Below are 17,811 nucleotides of genomic sequence, written 5' to 3' on the forward strand. Positions count from 1 at the left end.
CATTATATATGGGTATATTCATAATCAGTGGTGTGCTGAGGCACTTTTTGACTGTTGAACAGTGTTGCTAATGGTAAGGAACACAGCTTAATTCTTTAACAATTTTTTTTGTCTGGTTGTTTGTTTTTGTTTTACCCTGTTTGACTTCAGTAGTCTTTGTTGAAGGCGCAGACTGATGTTCTACAGTGTGATATCCGAACAGGTTATAAGGGCAACCGACTGCAAGGACCAGGACAGCGCCCTGGTCGAGGCCCTCCTTTCTGGAGGAAGAGGGTCTCCCCGGGATGGAGAGAACTCCAGGGCCGCTGGCGCGGTGCGGCGCCGTGCAGCGGTTGAAGGGGCCGTCTGAGGGCCCTTCCTCGGGCCTCCGGCCCGTCCCAAGGTGGACGCAAGAACCGTAGCGGGGCGGTTCCAGCGGCCTCGGTTAACTTCTGCCGCACTCAATAATGGCGGCTATGGAGCTGCCCTGAGCAATGATGGCCGCCCGGCGCGCGCGCGGAGGCCTCCCCGGCGGAGGGCGGGACTTCCTGCGGCGAGGTGCCGTGATGGTGGAGGCGTGATCGCGGCGGGCCGGCGGCAGGCAGCGTCCGCACGGGGCGCGTCGGCGGCCCGGGCCGGGCATGGAAGTGGAGAAGATGGATGAGAATGAATGGAAGTACCATGGGGAAGGCAACCAGAGCCTCGTCGTCTCCCACTGCCAGGTGGGAAGGGGAAGGGGGGGGGGGGGGGGATGCGGCGGGTAACGCCTACCCTGCCCGGCCGGGCCCGCCGACCGCGCCGCGCGCTCCCTCAGGGTCTTGGGTCTCCTCAGGGAGCGGGAGGGCCCCGCGCCTCTGCCCCTACTCGACGTGTGCCTTCCCCACGGCTGCCGCCAGGTGCTCGGGCCTCAGCCGCCGGCCCCACTGCCCTCCCCGCCCTTCTCCGCACAAGTTGTTTCCCGTTCCAGTCGCCGGGAGTTGGGGTGCCGCCGGGAACGGGGAGGAGGGAATTGCGCCCGTCCTCTGGGAGAAATTAACAAGCGTTTTCCTTACCGCTCGTGTGGGTTTGGCGGTAGAAGTAGTGGAGGGAAAGCAGCTGATGACTAGACAGCTGTCGTTGGAGACGGGAGCTGCGAGGAAAAGTACTAACAGTTCCTCCTTCCTATCGTAATGACTAAGTGTGACAGGAGAAAGAAACCCGGAGAATGGATGTTTCTCCTTTTGTCACCGACTCTTTCCATACTGGAGTTTGAGAGCACTTGCTGCAGTGCTGAATTGGGACTCCACAATGTAACTTGCATTTCTGGCTTGGCTATAGACCTCTATGTCAGTCACCACTCTTTTTATCTCTGTGCTTCGATTTACCCTTTGGGTTCCTTTTTGTATGTGTTTTTCTTATTACAGAAAAAAAAAGTGAAAGATTCAACGTGTTATTGAGCAGTAACTTTAAATGAAGCTATATCAAATCAAGCAGATTCTGTGTCAGTTTAAAAAGCATGTGTTTACTTGATTGCTGTCAGTGTACTCTTGCCCCACCTGTATGTATATTATTTACCTAGTATACTTGGCTACGTGTCCCTTGAAGGAGTTTATTCTTATTCTAGAAAGTACTTGTGTCTATTTTTTGCCTTAAAAAATTATTTGTATCTGAAATTCTGGTATGGATTTGCCACAGAATATTTTAATACTTCATAGATCTAAAAAGCAGTAAAGCCAAAATGAAAATACTGGATTCTTTTGATGTCTGTTTTCTGGATTATAAGTATAAACCAGATGTAAAAAATATCAACAAATACCAAGTCTGAGAAAATGCTGTAAATTGTGCAGTGCTTTCCCAAATTTAGGAGGGGCACTTCTGTGGCTATTGTTTCTTCCTTCTCTTTCTTAAATATTTTTGTAAAGATACAAAAGAATGCAAAAGGCTTTGTTTCCTGTCCAGGTATTAGCCTTGAAAATAGCAGTTTGAAAAAGAGTCACGGGGTGATAGGGGTCAGAAGACGTAATGGATTAATAGCCATGTAATTGTGATACCTTCGAAGACATGGAAGTTGAGGAAGTATGCCAGAGATTCAGAATAGTTGCTGAGTGTGTCAGTTCTCTAACAAAAAACTAAAACTTTAAGATAAGTGAAATAGCTATGATCTTTCTTTTAAAGACAGCTTAGAACTAGTAAAGCTTCCTTCTTAGAGCTGTGTCTACTGAAGGCAGGCTTGGTAAAAAGTACTGCTCAGATGCTAATTGGTTACTTTGTGCCTCTTACAGATAGGACATACTTGCATGATTAATCATCATTCTTGTGATCTGATGTCAAGTCACTGTCAGGTTTGCTTGAACAGAACAGCAGCATAACTGAGGCAGTGAATTTCATTTTAGCTAGCCTTGCTTAATTTTGTATCTCTTCAGCTCATGTTTTTTGTCTACAAATGCTAGTGGGAGGGATAGTGATTTGATTGTGGCAAGGGAGACATGAATGAATGCTCAGATGTAAGTGCCAGGGTTGTAATTGAGAGGCTAGCATGGAACTGTGTATGTGCTCCCTTTTGGTGTGCAGTGGTATTTTGGAACTTGGGGGGAGGTGGTCTCTACCACTGTAGGTCTGAGCCTCTCCTTGCTGCTTCTGGAAGATCTGAGAAGTATTAAAAAACAAAACGGCAACAGAAAAAAAAATAAATTAATCCCTCTCCTTCTGGAGAAGAGGCACTTGCCTTTTGTGAAGCAAGAGCCAGGGTGTTTTGTTTCAGATCCTGCCCTCTGGACTCCTCTTTGAGGCACTGATAACAGGTACTGCATAAGGTTGTGTATCAAGCACAGAGGGTTTTTGTGCTGCAGCGAGCGGGCAGCCTGAATGAATGCTCTTGTTCTTGGTTGTGTGGAGTGTGACTGGACTGGGGGTAAAAAGGGAGGGGGACAAGGCATGCATCGTCAGCTCATGGTGCTCTTGTGTGTTTAGGGCTATGCCTATTCTTTCGGTTTGCGCCGTTCATGGTATCTTTCCCTGTAAGACATGATTGTAATGTGTTGTTAATCCAGAGTTAGTATAGTACCAAAATCTAAAAACTTGGTCATAGAAAAATCACATGCACAAAAAATAGCCCTGCTGGTGATGAGCTGATAAGCCTTAGACACAGGCAACATGTGCCACAGGTTTGCCTGACAGTTAGACGCTGGCATCCTGTGGAACATGCTATGTTGTTTTGGTGGAGGCATTGTAAAGGACTGTCTTAATGTGCTCTTTCCTCTTACTGGTTATTAATTAATCCTGCAGAATGCAACAGTAACAAGAGTTTCCCTGTGTGCCTGTGCACCTGAAGCCTGCAGAAGGCTGTGTTGAAATCGCTGCCAAGTGCATCTCTGTTCCTTACTCATCCTGTTGAGAGGACTGAGACAGGGCATGGTGTAGTTAACAGGTCTCTGCTTTCAGTGATGGTTTTACAGTTACTTTAATCAGTTTTTCAGTATTTAGAAAGTGATCTGATGAATAAAGATGGAATGCCTGCCAAGCATTTTGTTACCATTGTTATCTCTGCACACTTGCTTACTTGATGTGTACTCAAATGTCTGCTTTCATGGATTTTTAAAGTTTCACTTTTGATGAATCTAAAATTCTAGGAGACTTACAGTATTATGTACGAATTTCTCTGTTGATAAAGTTGTTTTTTATTGCAGCCATGACTTAATCCAAATTAAAACTGAATCGTAGTCTAAAAGCCTTTGTATAGTCTTGCAGCCTGTTGAAATCCTTCAAGTAGGAGATGAACTAAGATGGCTTTTCTGCCTCATGATGTTAATGAGAAATACAACTGGCAAATCTGTTTGGTTCCTAAACACAGCACTTGAGGTGTTTGTGAGGATCACTCTGAACTTCACAAAAACCGCAGGTTTGTTCAGGCTGTATGATCCTTGCCCATTGGTTGCTATATTGAATACTTGATTAAATCATAGTATCCTCTTCAAATAAATAATGTATTTGCCACTCTTCACACCATACAGTGAATTGTGTGGTTACTTGTACTTGCTGTCTGAGAGATGCAAAAGGTGCTGCAGTGCAGGTACAGCTCTAAAGAGCTCCAGAGAAGCACCATCACAAACAGCTAGATGATTTAGAAAGGATGCTATTTACTCCCTGTGATTTTATTGGAGTGTTGCTCCTCCTGTATCAAGTTTGGCTTCTGACTTAGAAAGGGCTAACCCAAGCTTTCCTTCCTCCTTTCTACTCTTCGGCAGCAGAGAGGGCTCAGAGGAACTGCTGTAGGACAGTTACCTTCATGTAAGCTTTTGACTCTTTATAAGATGGAGATACCTGTTTGTGGTGGGTGTTTTTTTTTGTTTTTTTTTTTTTCAGAAGTGAGTTTCTGAAAGTGGAATAGTGAGTTAACATCTACAAATGTCTTGATTTCAAGGAAATATAGGACAGATTGCTGAGTATTCAGGTAGGGGAAAAATACCAAAACACTAGTTGCTGTTCCTTGCAGGTATAAATACAATAGCTTATTAACCATGGCTTTCTCTGAATACTGCTCTGATTTAAAATGTGACCAAGTTAGAGTGTCTTAGTTCTTTCACAGTGAGAATTTATAAGAAAAGGTAAGGTGTGACTTGTATTGATTGAATTTTATTTTGACTAATGGGAAAGGCATAGTTTTGGTAAGACTTCATTGAATTTAAACATTTTTGTATCCTTGAGGAGGTTCTTCTGTTTAAATTCCAAACCTAAGTTAACTCTTACTTCTGACAGATTTCGTGCTCTGAATGGACCCAAAAGACTCACTAAGGCTATGTGATGTAGGGAGTTTTGCATCTTGTTCTGTAGAATATTCTGGAGGAAGCAAAATGTACATGTGAATCAGTTGAACCAAGACTCCAGCATGAACTTTCATGAGGATTAAGGGCCATTAAAACCTCCTCTGTCTGTTTCTGCTACTTTGTGGGGCATTTCTTTGACCTGGTTTCTCCAGCATTGGGTTCTTTTGGGGTATGTCTATCTAAATGTTGTCTAGTAAAAACCCAAACCTGCATACTCTTTGCCTACTTGGACTGATGACTAAACATGATGTATTGCTTTGTTCCTTCTTTCCTAGTTGTGATTGCTTTTTAATTTTTGAATTTATTTATTGTAAGCAAGTAGTGGAGCTTCTTCCCAAATTTACTGAAGAAGGAGCTATAAAAACTAGTTGAAAAGCCAAGTGTGCAATCACAAGCAACTATAAAAACCAGTTGAAAAGCCAAGTATGTAATGAGGGTGTGTCATCAGTGGAAAAGAAAGGAAGAGATGTCTGGCTCCCTGTAAACAACAATTAAGTTTTTAGGAACAGGAGGCAGTTGCCACTCTGAGTTGGAATTTGGGGACCCTTTGGCACCTGTATGAAACTGTTTCCTCTTGTCAGCCTTGGTTAACTGATACTTAAATACACATCTGTGGTCACTGGAAAAAAAAAGGAAGACACTTTTGTATTTGGGTCTTTTGACTAAACTGGTGCAACTGTGACTGTAGATGTCATAACTAATTGGAGTACACTTGAATACAGTCTACAAAGGTGTTACTGTAAATGAAGAATTAAAACATGTAAGCACTTCCAGTTCTGTGGATTAGCTGCAAAACCTTTTTTGATGCTTCTCCCTCCCCCCTGCCCAATGTCAACAGCTTGACTCAACACATATAGAATTTGAATTCCATAATGGGATTTCAATCCATGTTGCAGAAATTTCCTTTTCCCTTAGCTTTTCCAGGTTGTTGCACTGAAAGGAAGCTCTGAATGCAGTGAGGTTTAGTAGTAGTAGTAGTGCCTTTCGTAAAGCGAAAAGGGAGGTGGCACTGGGTAGCAGGGCTGACTGTAGAGAGGAAAGAGAACAGGAGGGTAGCAATTAAAACTTTTATCATATTAGTGATACTAGGTTCTGTAGATGCAGATGGGAAAATGTAGCATGTGCATGGAAGATGGGAGATGGAAACACTGCAAGTCTGAGGTCTGATACTCTTAATGTGATACAGTTATGTTATCACTGTTGTAACAGCAGCAACACCAGTCTCCTCCCCCCATAGTGTTTTTTTTCAGAGCTGTCTTGTTTTGCAAATAACAGAGTTGGAGCAGATTTGTCTTCTGGTGACTTTCTTTGGAAATTCAAACTCTGCTTTATGCCTGCCTTTTTTTCTGCCTTCCCCTCCTTGTGTGACATGTGAGACTGCTGAAGGTTATGCAATGAAAATGTTTTTCTGACAAGCTCAGGAGGTAGTCTTGATTAAGAATGGTTTGGTTTGTTTTTTTTTTCTGTTTGGTTTCTGTGCTAGCTCAAACTTGAATGAGTTTCTTTTCACAAGTGATGAGATCAAGTTATCTACAAAGCTTTCTTTTTTTTGTGGTTTTGGGTTTTTTTTTTGTCATCTTTGGTAAACTGCAGTGATGGAGTTTATAACTTTTGCCTTTTCTGTACTGCACATATATCTTCCCTTAGTCGACAGCAGTAGTGGGTTGGTTGATTGGTGAAAGCATCTTGGCTAACCCATAAAATATAAAGGAGTGGTTGGTCTAATAGTATATTTTAGTCACTCCTTTGGTTCTTTCCTCCCTCCCAACCTTTCACTGGGTTTATTTCTTTGCCTCACTGTATTATTTCTGAGACTCACAGTAATGGTGTTTTGACCACCTGGTTTGCTCAGGAGCAGAGCATTTGATTGAACAGTTGCCCGAGACCATTTCCCAAGTTGCCTAAGGTCTCTTCTAGCTGAGGTGTCCAGGATGCTGGGAATTCCTAACATGTTCTTACTCTCCATTTTATTACTTAACTTCATTCTAATCCCTCTTACTGTTTGGACATTTTATTGCTGCCCTTCCTAATAATATTTTCCTGAAACATGTTGTTTCCCAACATAACAGCAGCTGACTAGGTATCTTGATGCTGAAAAATATCTGTTGCAGATAGGCAGAGGTTTAGAGCAGCTTAAAGGAAGAAAGCTTAGTACATGTTTTCATGTTCTTGTTGGTATAACTCACCTGTGTGACACATGGATGAGGTGTTTGATACACTTAAATGGTAAGGACCAGATTTTTTTTCATGTTTGTTTTCAACAGCTAGGTTGTCGGGGACATCTGCCATGTTACAGAGACTGTAGTAATGTATGCTGAGGGCCAGGCATCAGTAGGTTTATTCATTCTGTTCTCTCTTTAGTATGTGTTTCCACCTAGTACCGGGGTGTATCACTTGATATCATTTCAGGTATTGTGAGTAGGAGGCTTAGCTGAAGGGCAAACATTTCCTTCTCACTAATGGCTACTGCAGTTGTAAAATTCTAGCATTGGTACCATCTACATATTGCAGGGTTATAAAAAGCTTAGCTGTAAAGTGAAACCTGAGATAATGCTTAACTGTTGTGGGAATGTAGATCATAACCTAGAAGGGAAAATAAGTGGAATGAGTACCTGAAGTCTGATGCAAGCTGTGAGCTCTGTGCTAAAGAAATCAAGTATTGTGGTGGTGTTTGCTTTCAAATAATGGTTCGATACTGAGTGGTCAAGCCAGGTGCTGTGCCAGAAATCCTTTATTCATGTGAAGAAATAAGAAGTTTATTCTTCAGGGACTCCTGTGGTAAATAAGAGTATTGTTCAGGTTTTTGAATGCTTTCTTGCATTTTTGTGTGAGCAGTTGCTAAACTTCCTCCATACTGGCAGGAAGTGTATCTTTCCTCACTTTTTGTGTGGTCTTACCCACCTCATACAGATCAAAACTGGGTTGGGAAACAACACTTGTATATAATATTACTCTGTGTGCTTCATTCAAAAGCTGCAAAATTTTTCCTTGAGGTAGCTTATTTCCATCTCCCACATCCCTCCACATTGCACAGGGTGTTGAAACCCTGGATATGGAGACCTTTAAACATGTTTTTGTTGAGTATTGTAAAGGTAAGCTTTTATTGAAGTGCCTGGGCAGTGTGGTGGGCATGTTTTTACTGAGCTTTATTAATTGAAGAAGGAACTCTCCCTGTGCAGCTGGCTTTTCTGAGATGTAAAGATGGTATCTCTTTGTCTTTTTGCTTCCTTCCTAGAAGCTGCATTTTCTGAAGAAAAAGCCATTGTTTTCTGTTTAAATCCCTCAAACTGGAGTTGAAATTGAAGGGGTTGTGAAATATAAATTTGGAATAAAGTCAGAATAATTCTTTTAGTTGGCATATAGTGCATGCAGCTCCAGTGTGCTGCTGCAGAAATAGCTTAATGCCAGCCAAGTAATTCTGTAGTTTCATATTTAGTACCATTGAAATTGTCATCAGTTAGTATTTGTGTATCGCTGCATTCAGGTAGGGCTTGAATAGCACTTCAGTGTAATTGAACCCTTCTCCCTCATTTTGATTGAAATTTAGGTATAATGTGCTTTTTGTAGGTGTCATTGCTGTACTTTGTTTATAAATCCACAATGATTATGTGAACAACTACACTGGTGATAGAAGGTTTAGCATACTTAGAGCTGTCTTTGGTAAGTTCTTGAGAGCCCCTGAGGTTCAGCAGAAGACAATGAATTGAACAACCGGTTCTTACTGTATAAAGGAATTCAAGAGCCGTTACAGGCACCATTACTAAAAGTAGTTGACTTTATATCTTCATTTCCTTAGGTAATGGTTGGTGGTGGTGCGTGTAATTGGATGCAACAAATAGTATTGTAGGGAAAGATTTGTTACCAGTCTTTGAGAGTGTTTTCCTCCATGTTGTTTATGATTGAAAGTCCCTGACTTGAAACCAAATGTGGGTTCTCTTGTTCTGCTTGTATATTGTGTGCCTTTCAAAATAAATGTATCAACAACATAATAGACAAGTAGGCAAATGTAAAATTGCATGTGGTGCTTAGAAAAACACTGAGTTTTTAGGTACCATGGTTTATGAGGCTGTGGAGTGAGAGAGGTGATGGGTTCCCTTTTTGGACTAAAAAGTTGCTTCCCAAAATGCCTTCTTTGTAGTACCAGTAGATCTTGCTTATGTGAACAAAAGTTAGTGTCAGCTAGATGAAAATCTTTTGTAGTTACACCGGGCTGTTGCAAACCTAGATATTACAGTAACACTTTGCCTCTAGACAAAAATAGTAAATGCATGGTCTTCAGAATAATAATAGAGTAATAACAAATGACGTGAACCTGCTTATTTGGAGAAGCAGAAGCTGAAGTGATATTTCCCAGGCTTTGTGTTTGGACAGGCTAATTCTTTGTATTTTCATACAGAAGCTTATTTTAAAACCATGTGAGCTGAGGTGGCAACAGGAGAAGGAAAATACACATCTTTCTGAACTTCTTCTAAACAATTTTACTAGCATTTGAGCTTGCTTGTATACAAATTTTCCCATTTCTGTCACTGCCACCAGCTTTTACACAGATTTTTTTTTTTTTAACACTGTAGCAGAGACTGAGACTTTAAAAAACCTCAGTTATGCAAACAAGGTTTTTCTCTGAAGGGGCATATCAAGATTATAGATTTGCCCCAGTGATGTTTAACCTGTGAAAACTCCAGGAGGCCCTCATGGCAGCTTTTTTATCACAGTGAAGCTGAGCAGACATTTTTGGTAAATATGAAACCCATATCAAACATCAAGCTGTGAAGAAAAAAATGTAAGCTTTTATCCTGGTTTCATAATGCTAATATTGAATCCAAAATACCTGGATTGATGCCAGTTATATATTGGCCTAATTTCCAAGGAGTACACTGCATTTAAATATTAAAATAGCTATATTAACTGCTTTGGAGAAGAAAAACTCTTGCTGATAAATTTCTTGGGGACTATGATGAGCAAATTATTTTTTCCCAAGAACATTGGCACACATTAATGGGTGTGCACACATCTGTGTGTCCTTGTGATGCCAGTGACATCTCTGAGGATGTTTTCACAGCCCCTCCCACAGCTTCTTCTCTCCTTATTAGCAATCACTAATTTTCAGTTATGGTTTAACCCAAACAATTGTTTCATGATAGGGTGCTGAAGAAGTGTTTGCCTTTCTTGGTGGGACTGTAAGCTGAAGGATCATGCTCCTCCAGAACATAGGCTCCTGATTATGTCATCTCAGCAGCCTAGTGACTGAGAATGTGTTTTGAGAGACACAAGTTTTGGTATCCTTGTTGCTATTGTTTGTTTTGTCTGTAACAATTGGAAATGGGTTTGTTGTAGCCCAAGTATGGTCTTGGGCAACAGTAAGAACCTTGTTTTGTTGTCTGTTACAGAACTGCTGTGCTCCATGTGAGAGTCACAATTTTTTTTTTTACTTGGAGAGTAAGAGTAGTCATGTTTGATAGTCTGCTTTATTTTTCATTTGTTGTCACTAACTGGATATTGAACATACTTAAAGAGAAAGGTCTGCAGGATTAAAAAAAAGAGGTAGAATTCTTCCTTTGAATTCACTATTGTTTCTAGCTTGTCTTCTCAAGGTGTGAAGCCTCTTACTGTTTTATCTGTTACATTTGCCTATGTCCATGCATTGCTTCTGTTTCTCTGCTTGATTTTTGCAGCCTGGTTTGTCTTGGTTTTGTTTTTTTGTTGGTGGTTTGTTTCTTTTTTTGTCTGTATGGGACTATTATCCAATCAGCTAAACACTGATGGTGGTAGTGTATTGATACAAGTGTGGTTAAGCAGCAGAAGGGCTTACAGAGGGGAATGCAGAGAATGAAATTTAGGGAGCACTAGGATCTAGTTGATCTGATTCTCAAAGTGCTAAGGAGTAATGACAACCTCTTAAATAAAATCTCTTCTGGATTTGGGCCATTCTCATACAGGTAAGCTTGTTACATCTTTGATGTCCAATCTGTAAATATATATATATAAAAAAAAAGGCATTTAAGATAACTGACAAAACCCTTGTGGCACCAGCCACCCACAGCATTTCCAAGTAAAGAATCAGTCGAGTGAATCAGTAATGCAATAGCATGAAATATGTGGGCCAATATTTTCAGTGGCAATAATTCTGAAGCAGTAGGTGGTTTTGGTATCTAATGGGTTAACCTTTGTACTGTGGCAGTGGATTCATGTAACTGTGTACTGAATTGCACTAAAGGATGGACCTAGCTGAGAACTTCCCCTAAAAAAGTTTTGGGGGGGGGGTTTGTTCTGTTGTGTTTTTAATCTGATAATCTAATAGCTTTACTAAGGCACAGCATGAGCTGGCTGGTCAGTGAAAAGTTTTGTTTGACCTTTGCTCTGTTTCCTTTTGACATCTTTAGACAAGCAGTGTGTTCTTCTTTTGCTGTATATAGTTTTGGTCATTTTATCTCAGCATGCCTCTTCAGAAGTGATTTGGTAATGAACAAAATACTATGGCGCATCCAGCGAGAGCAATTGGATTTTCCAGAGCAATGTTAGAAGCTTGTTGGTTGGGAAGCGAATAATGGATATCTACAACACTCCTGAAATGTTACGGAATGAAGCTTCTGAGTTGATGAGAAGTTATGATTAGATCCCTCCATCACTAATCAGGTTGCTTATGAATGTTTAAAGCTGGGGATCCAAACCATTGAAACACAGTAAAAGTAACATGGAGCATGCAGGCTCGTCAGACCTGAGCTCTGTTATCCACCTGCAATGGAGGTCAGAGCAGGGGAAAGAGAGTGTCACCCAGCAAATTTGTCAAATCCAGGGGATCATAATTAGTATTCAGTTTATTTAGTTTCTTGGAACACTCATGCTGTTTAGATCTTGCAGAGCAAGTTGAATCAAAATGCAGGAAAGCATCTTTTTACCTGAGAGTGTGCTCTGGATGTGGCTGAACTAAGAGATTCCTGCTGGCTTGAGACTTCTTGGATATTGAAGGGCCTGTTTCTGGGTTTCACTATCAATGTCTGAATCTGGATCTTTTTTTGTTAGTATTTTGGATTGTCATCTGGTTTGCTTTTCTCCTCCTGCTTTTTCTCTTCATCTTAGTAATTAAAGATAACTGCAGCTCTCTCCCACTCAGCACTGTCCAGAGATGGCCTTCAGCCCTGAAATGTGGAATATATGTGGTGGTGTCATGCTGAGGGAGGTTTTTGGTAGGGGAAAAAACTTAGATTCCATAAACCTGAAGTGTAACTGTAACATTTTGCCTGCATTATCTTTGTCAGGAAATCTGAGTGTTAGTACTTTTTTGATAGTGCTTTAAATAAAATGTAATCCTTTTTGGCGTATTTAGGAAAGGTCCAAATGGAGACATTGAAGCTACAGAAAACAGCTGTTCATCTCTACCTTTGGTGGTGCCCAGTTGGTTTTATCCACATTTTGTCTGAATAGGCTGAAGTACATCAGAGGGAATAAGTATCTTGAGGAATAGACACTTAGACTGACTAATCTGAGGCAGGGCTACGCGTTGTCTTGCCTAGTGAGGCTGCAGCTTCCTTAATACTATGTCAAAATTTGCTTTTAATATAAAAAGTCAATTTACCAAGTGTAATGGTTAATCTCAGCAAGATTTTGAGAGAAAGGTACTTCAGGTGACTTCTGTGATGGAAGATGCTCCTTTAATAACCTTGAGGTTAAAAGCCTAATTTACTTTGGATGTCTGCAAATATTTTTATCTGAGCCCTTAAAAATAAAGGCTGAGGGTGTGTTTAGAATTTGTGTGCTTTGAAATACAAAGGTTGTTGAATTGTTACAAAATCTGATAGAAAAGTAAAATATTTGGAAACCTGCTTCATTTGTCCTCCTGTTGCATGTTTACTTTTTCAAAGTGTAGAAGTAGCAGGTTTTAGTCTTAAGTAGAGCTGTGTAGCTACTGCTGGTATCTCCTTAATGTTTTGTAATGCTGTGCTGATATTGTAAGAAGATGACATCTAAGTTGGTCTTGCTCCCCCTCAAAGACCTTTGGTGTGAAAATGGTAGAGTGTTTTTCTGTTTACTTGAACCTGTGTTTTACCAGATTTTCAGAGCAGTGCTATAAGCTAAGGGAGTATTTGCTGTTACACATAGTGACTGGAAACGCAGAGTGGCTGCCTTGTTAAAGTGATGCAAAATTTGACAACAGGCATTGATGTATTTGATTTCAAGTTGAGTAAAATGACTATCTAGAATGCCTATTACCCCCCTTCAATTTTTGAGCTGAGGTAGGTTGGGAAATCAGACAATTGCACTGTTATAGAAATAATCTTGTATTTATATGCTAATGAAATCATATTCTTTCCTTTCTTTAGCGCTGTGTGGTGTTGCGGTTTTTGAAGTCCCCCCCAAACCAGAACAAGGTAAGATTCAACATGGAGTTACTTTGCCACGTGGCTGTGTTCCAGGAGTTTTGGCCAAAGGAGGAAATTTGAGGTTGTCTTACGTAACTAAGATTATGTGACTGTTGATGTGGAGACCTTTGTGTCGAACAGAGTTGAAGACTGCAGTGTGTAGAAGGCACGATCTCTGCAAGGGTGGCTTTGGCAACAGAGGGAGTGTTAATGTTACATATGAGAGTATGGCAATGCTGAGGAAGAAATGGTTGTCTCACTGACTCTTGCTAGGTGGGATCGAAGAGGAACAGCACGAGACTGGTGTCATGGTGAAGATGTGCTGTGGACTGCCTACTCAGTAGCTAAAAAGCCATGGAATTTGGACAAAGATACGAAATATTCATAGACTAGCCTTTGCTATTTTGGTTTTAGTGTCCTGTCTGTTGCAAAAAGGACATGGCAGGACACAGTCTACCAGTTTCTTGGGCTGTGAGAGAAGGTTTTTCTGCTTGAGAAGGAACTGAAATGATTTACCTTAGATTTGCTTTAACAGGGATATAAAATGATCATGGATCAAAGGTGGAGGGTAAGAATAAAAGTGCTCCAAGGAGAAAAAAGAAAAGAGAGCAGAGAAGGCAGGAGGTTCAAGTTTGGCCATTTCTTCAACCTCATGAGTAGTCTTTAGGGTGTGTTATCTGGGAGATTACAGGGAGTGGTTTGAGCTACAGCAGCTTCTGAATCGCTTTGTCTTGTTCAGTGGCAGGCGTTTCTGATGAGAAAGAAATGTAAGAAGTATTCTGGCTATACTGGGAGCTAGGGAGGACTGCTTAATTTTAGGAAAAAAGGAATAAGGATGAATGTGAAGTAAATCCGCGGGAAGGGCATTTTGCTTTAAATCAGGAAGATGAATGCAAAATGTGTTCAGTTTAACAAGGCTTAAAAGAGAAGTTCCTAAAGTAGATCAGCAGAAAGTAAACCCCAGTAGTGTGTGTAGGAGTTTAGTGGCCTTTCTGCCTCTATTTTACTTGAAATAAAGTCTCTGGTAAAACTGAAGTGTGATTCAGCTAAGTTTTTGGTCTGTTTGTAGTGGCAGGATTTCAAAAATGTATCCTGTGCTTCTGTAGCAGTCCGAGATAATAACGTGTAGAGCTTTTACAAGAACAGGGAAGAAGCCAGTGGATTGGAAGAAAGGAAAACAGTGCCTATCTCAAGTTTTAATATAGCAAGGGAGAATTAGACCACAAGTTTAAGTAAAAAGTCAATTGGTTGCCATTTAGTTAAGAAAGAAACGGCTGAGTACCAGCTTTCTTTTTTTTGTTGCATAATAATTTTTTTTAAAAAACCTGACAAAGTATGATGAGGTCACAAAGGCAGGCAGGATGTGACACTTCACAATTGCCCACCACAATATTGAAGTTCATAATCGTTCTGTGGCATGCATATAGCTTTTTGGATTGGGATGCTGAAGCACAAGAACAAAATCTTCTGGGCATGATGTTCTGTTAGTGTGTGAATGCTGGGCTCGTAAATGCTGGAGAGGGGAAAATGTTTTTTGGGTGTAATCTGTATTCCTGGCTAGTGCTAGATGAGTTAGGATAAGTATATATTGTGTTAAATCTGTGCATGGCATTGTAGCTCATCCAATGTAAACAACTTTGAAAGAAGCAGTTGGAGCAGAATTTTCTAGTAAGACACATACAGAAATTCAGATGTGGACAAACAGGTCTCGGTCTCTTCTGCTGCACTCCTTTGGAAAAGGTTTAACAAGTCTGGATACTGCTTTGGGTTTATATTGCTTGGGATCTGGGACTAGATAAGCTAGTAGCTAAAGAAGATGGCGATACAGCAAATTGTAGTCTTATTATTACAGTTCAGTGTGTTTTGGTTTTTTTTAATGAGAAATAACTCTGGGGCTTGCATTTTTTGAGTAGGAAGTTATGTCTGGATTCATGGAACTAGTTTAATTGCATATTGCTAATTTTAGTAATGAGTGTTCTGCATGATTTTTTTGGGGTTTTGCCTGATTTTAGGGAACCTATTTGAGTTCTGGTGTTTTGCTAAATGAGCTGGCAGTAATGGTAGGTCCTTCAAAAGCTTTTCATCTGAGCATTTTGCAGTGTTGAAAGGTGATGCTTCAGTAGCCTGTTAGGTGGTTTTTGTTGTGTTCAGAGCTTATAAAATAGGTGAGCAGGTGTCATAAGCTTGGTCTGTAATTTTAAAGTTGTATTGATCTTTTTAACTGGTGAATCATTCCTTGTAGTAGTAGCAGTGAATGTCCTGATTTTCTGAAACGCTTATTTCCCAATACGTATATACATGTGCATGTAAAAATATAATAGAAGGCTATATCCTTTTGCATACCCATGTGGGTGGCCTGCTTGTGCATCTTGTTGCCTATTAATTATTTTTCCTCAAATACGCTTCTTAAGACCAGATGACTGCAGCTGAGGAAGTTACTCAGGCATCACAGTATGTGTTTTGTTCTAAGACTCAAACAGTGGAAGATTACCTGTTGTGAAGAGACTCCAGGCTTATTTTGGCTCTCTTGAAAGGATGCAGGGAAAGCTGTTCAGAGAAACAAGTCAACATACAATATGCCAGACATTTTACACAATAGCACTGTCCTGGCCTTTAGAGAATGATGGAAATGCTATGAAGTGCTTTGGAAAAATTGTGTTTTTCCTACTTGCTACAAAGGGTTGGGTTTCTGGTTAATGCTTTGCATACTGAAGTAACAGTCTAGCACAGTATGTTACTTAAGCAGCTGTATAGTGCTGTATATTACTGTAGTAACTTTTTTCTTCCTATAAAGCATTATTACATATTGCAGCATTGTGTATTGCTGCTTCAGTCTGGAAATTGAATCCTGCTAGAGGCAGAATAGACTGGGGCTGTAGTCTTAGCAGACCTGTGTTACAGTAACAAAACCTTTTGTAATCCTACACAACTTGTGTAAGCTTGTAAGGTAACAAATGCTTTTGGTAGAAAAGAAACCTTCCTATTCTGATGGAATTATACAACAAAGTTTGTAAGACTGCCTAGGTAGTGACAGTCTCCTTCTACCCATGAACAGTTTTAACTTATGTTGGACGTGGTCGGTCTTCCCCTCTCTAGACTTTGTCCTTATCTGAGTGTTGTCCTCCTAGTGTTTTATTTTCTCTTACTCTGCTGTTTATCTTTTTCTGTATTCTCCCGCTTATGTTTTTTCCTTTCCGATTTCTTTTAACTTGGACATGAGTGCTGCACTTTCTCTTCCTCCACTTTCTCTTCCTCCACTGTTACTTAATCCCAAGAGTAAATCTGTATGGTTCAGTGCTTTATAGTGTACAGTGGTAGGCTGTAGGTTTTGTGTTATTAAGGCATGCAGGAGCTTGGAGACTGTTTGTTGTTACAATAAAATACTGTGCAGAGAATCAGAGTGTGCTGGGAGTGGGATAACACTGTAAAGCTTCTCTGTTGCTTCTTCACAAGCAGAAGTCTTTCACAGTCAGACTGTGCTACTGTTGCAGTCCCACTTGTACTCATTTAGCTTAGTTTCTACTTAGCTTGGCATTTTGGACTTGTAGAAGAGCTATGGTTTGCCTTATAGGCACATAACATAAACAGACTATGACATTATAGTAAGAGTTTTTCATTGTCTGGGGCAGGATATGGGACAGATGGCACATTCTGTACCTGTTCCTGCAGAGGTTTGTGATGTGTCTCACTTTCTGTGGCCGTTCTCTTCCAAATTTCCAAGTGCCATACTTTCTGACATTCAAAGCCTCACCTGCACTTAACCTGTTGGTAGGAAGGCATGCTCTGCATCTCTTGACTATTAACAGTTGCTTGAGCTATTTTAAGAATAATGGTCAAACACAGAGTAGATCTTGAGTAGTCTCCCCCTCTCCCACCTTCTTCATTTTCTGTCCTTTTCCCCCTGAAATCTAAGACTGATCTTTTCTGACTGTTTTCCTGTTTATATCTCAGCCCCTCCGGCAGCAGTAGGGAATCAAATGTAGCACATTTCTCATGTCTGTTTAATTTCAATGTGCATTGACCTACCAAACTCAGTAGGGCAATTAAGCTACTTTGCTAAATCATTGACTGGTATGTGTTTGTATTCCTGAGTGGTGTTTATCATTATTTCATAGTTAAATAACCTGTTTGTCTTCCAGACTTCAGAGGAAATACTACACCATCTGCAAAACATCGTAGACTTTGGAAAACATGTCATGAAGCAGTTCTTTGGGGAGAACTATGTTCACCATGGGGTAAATTTTTTTTTTTTAAATAAATGGCTTATGCATTGTAAACACTGATGCGTTTTGGGGAGCACTGAATGCCAGTAAAAGGACTTAACAGGGCTTGCAGATATTCCTAAGCAAGATAAACACACACAAGAAGCATCTGGATCTAAACAGAGATCCTGCTTTGTGCTGATGAGGTGATTGAATTGTACTGTGTATTCTGAGCTGTTTCAGGTGACTACTGAAAAGTAGCCTGAAATAGCTACTTTAAATGAAAGTGGTCATTTCTTTGCCCTGCATGAGGTTAAAGGCACTGCAAAAAAGGGGGAGAAATCTGGTTCGTGTAAACTGTATAAGCTTCTATGCGGTCAGAAGTAACCTTTTTCTTGTCACTCGCTCTGTTCTTTGGGTGGCTAGGTCTAGTTAACCTAAACATCAGATATCTGAGTGGAGAAGTTACAG

The 17,811-nt window shown here is 40.5% G+C and overlaps 1 protein-coding gene across 1 annotated transcript in view; it reads left to right on the top strand.

The window, feature by feature from the left end:
• The first annotated feature begins 512 nt into the window (after nt 1–512).
• IPPK (inositol-pentakisphosphate 2-kinase) overlaps nt 513–17,811 on the top strand; it is a 28,266-nt gene continuing 10,967 nt past the window's right edge. Inside the window, exons 1-3 of the mRNA XM_061456195.1 lie at nt 513–701; nt 13,100–13,147; nt 17,278–17,373. Of these exons, the coding sequence (XP_061312179.1) occupies nt 621–701; nt 13,100–13,147; nt 17,278–17,373 (225 nt within the window). The 5' untranslated portion in view covers nt 513–620. The remainder of the gene's footprint in view (nt 702–13,099; nt 13,148–17,277; nt 17,374–17,811) is intronic.

Source organism: Pezoporus flaviventris, unplaced genomic scaffold, assembly GCF_033815535.1.
Source record: "Pezoporus flaviventris isolate CSIRO_AGI_PZ_B2104156 unplaced genomic scaffold, CSIRO_AGI_Pfla_v1 ptg000021l, whole genome shotgun sequence".
NCBI classification, from domain to species: Eukaryota; Metazoa; Chordata; class Aves; order Psittaciformes; family Psittacidae; genus Pezoporus; species Pezoporus flaviventris.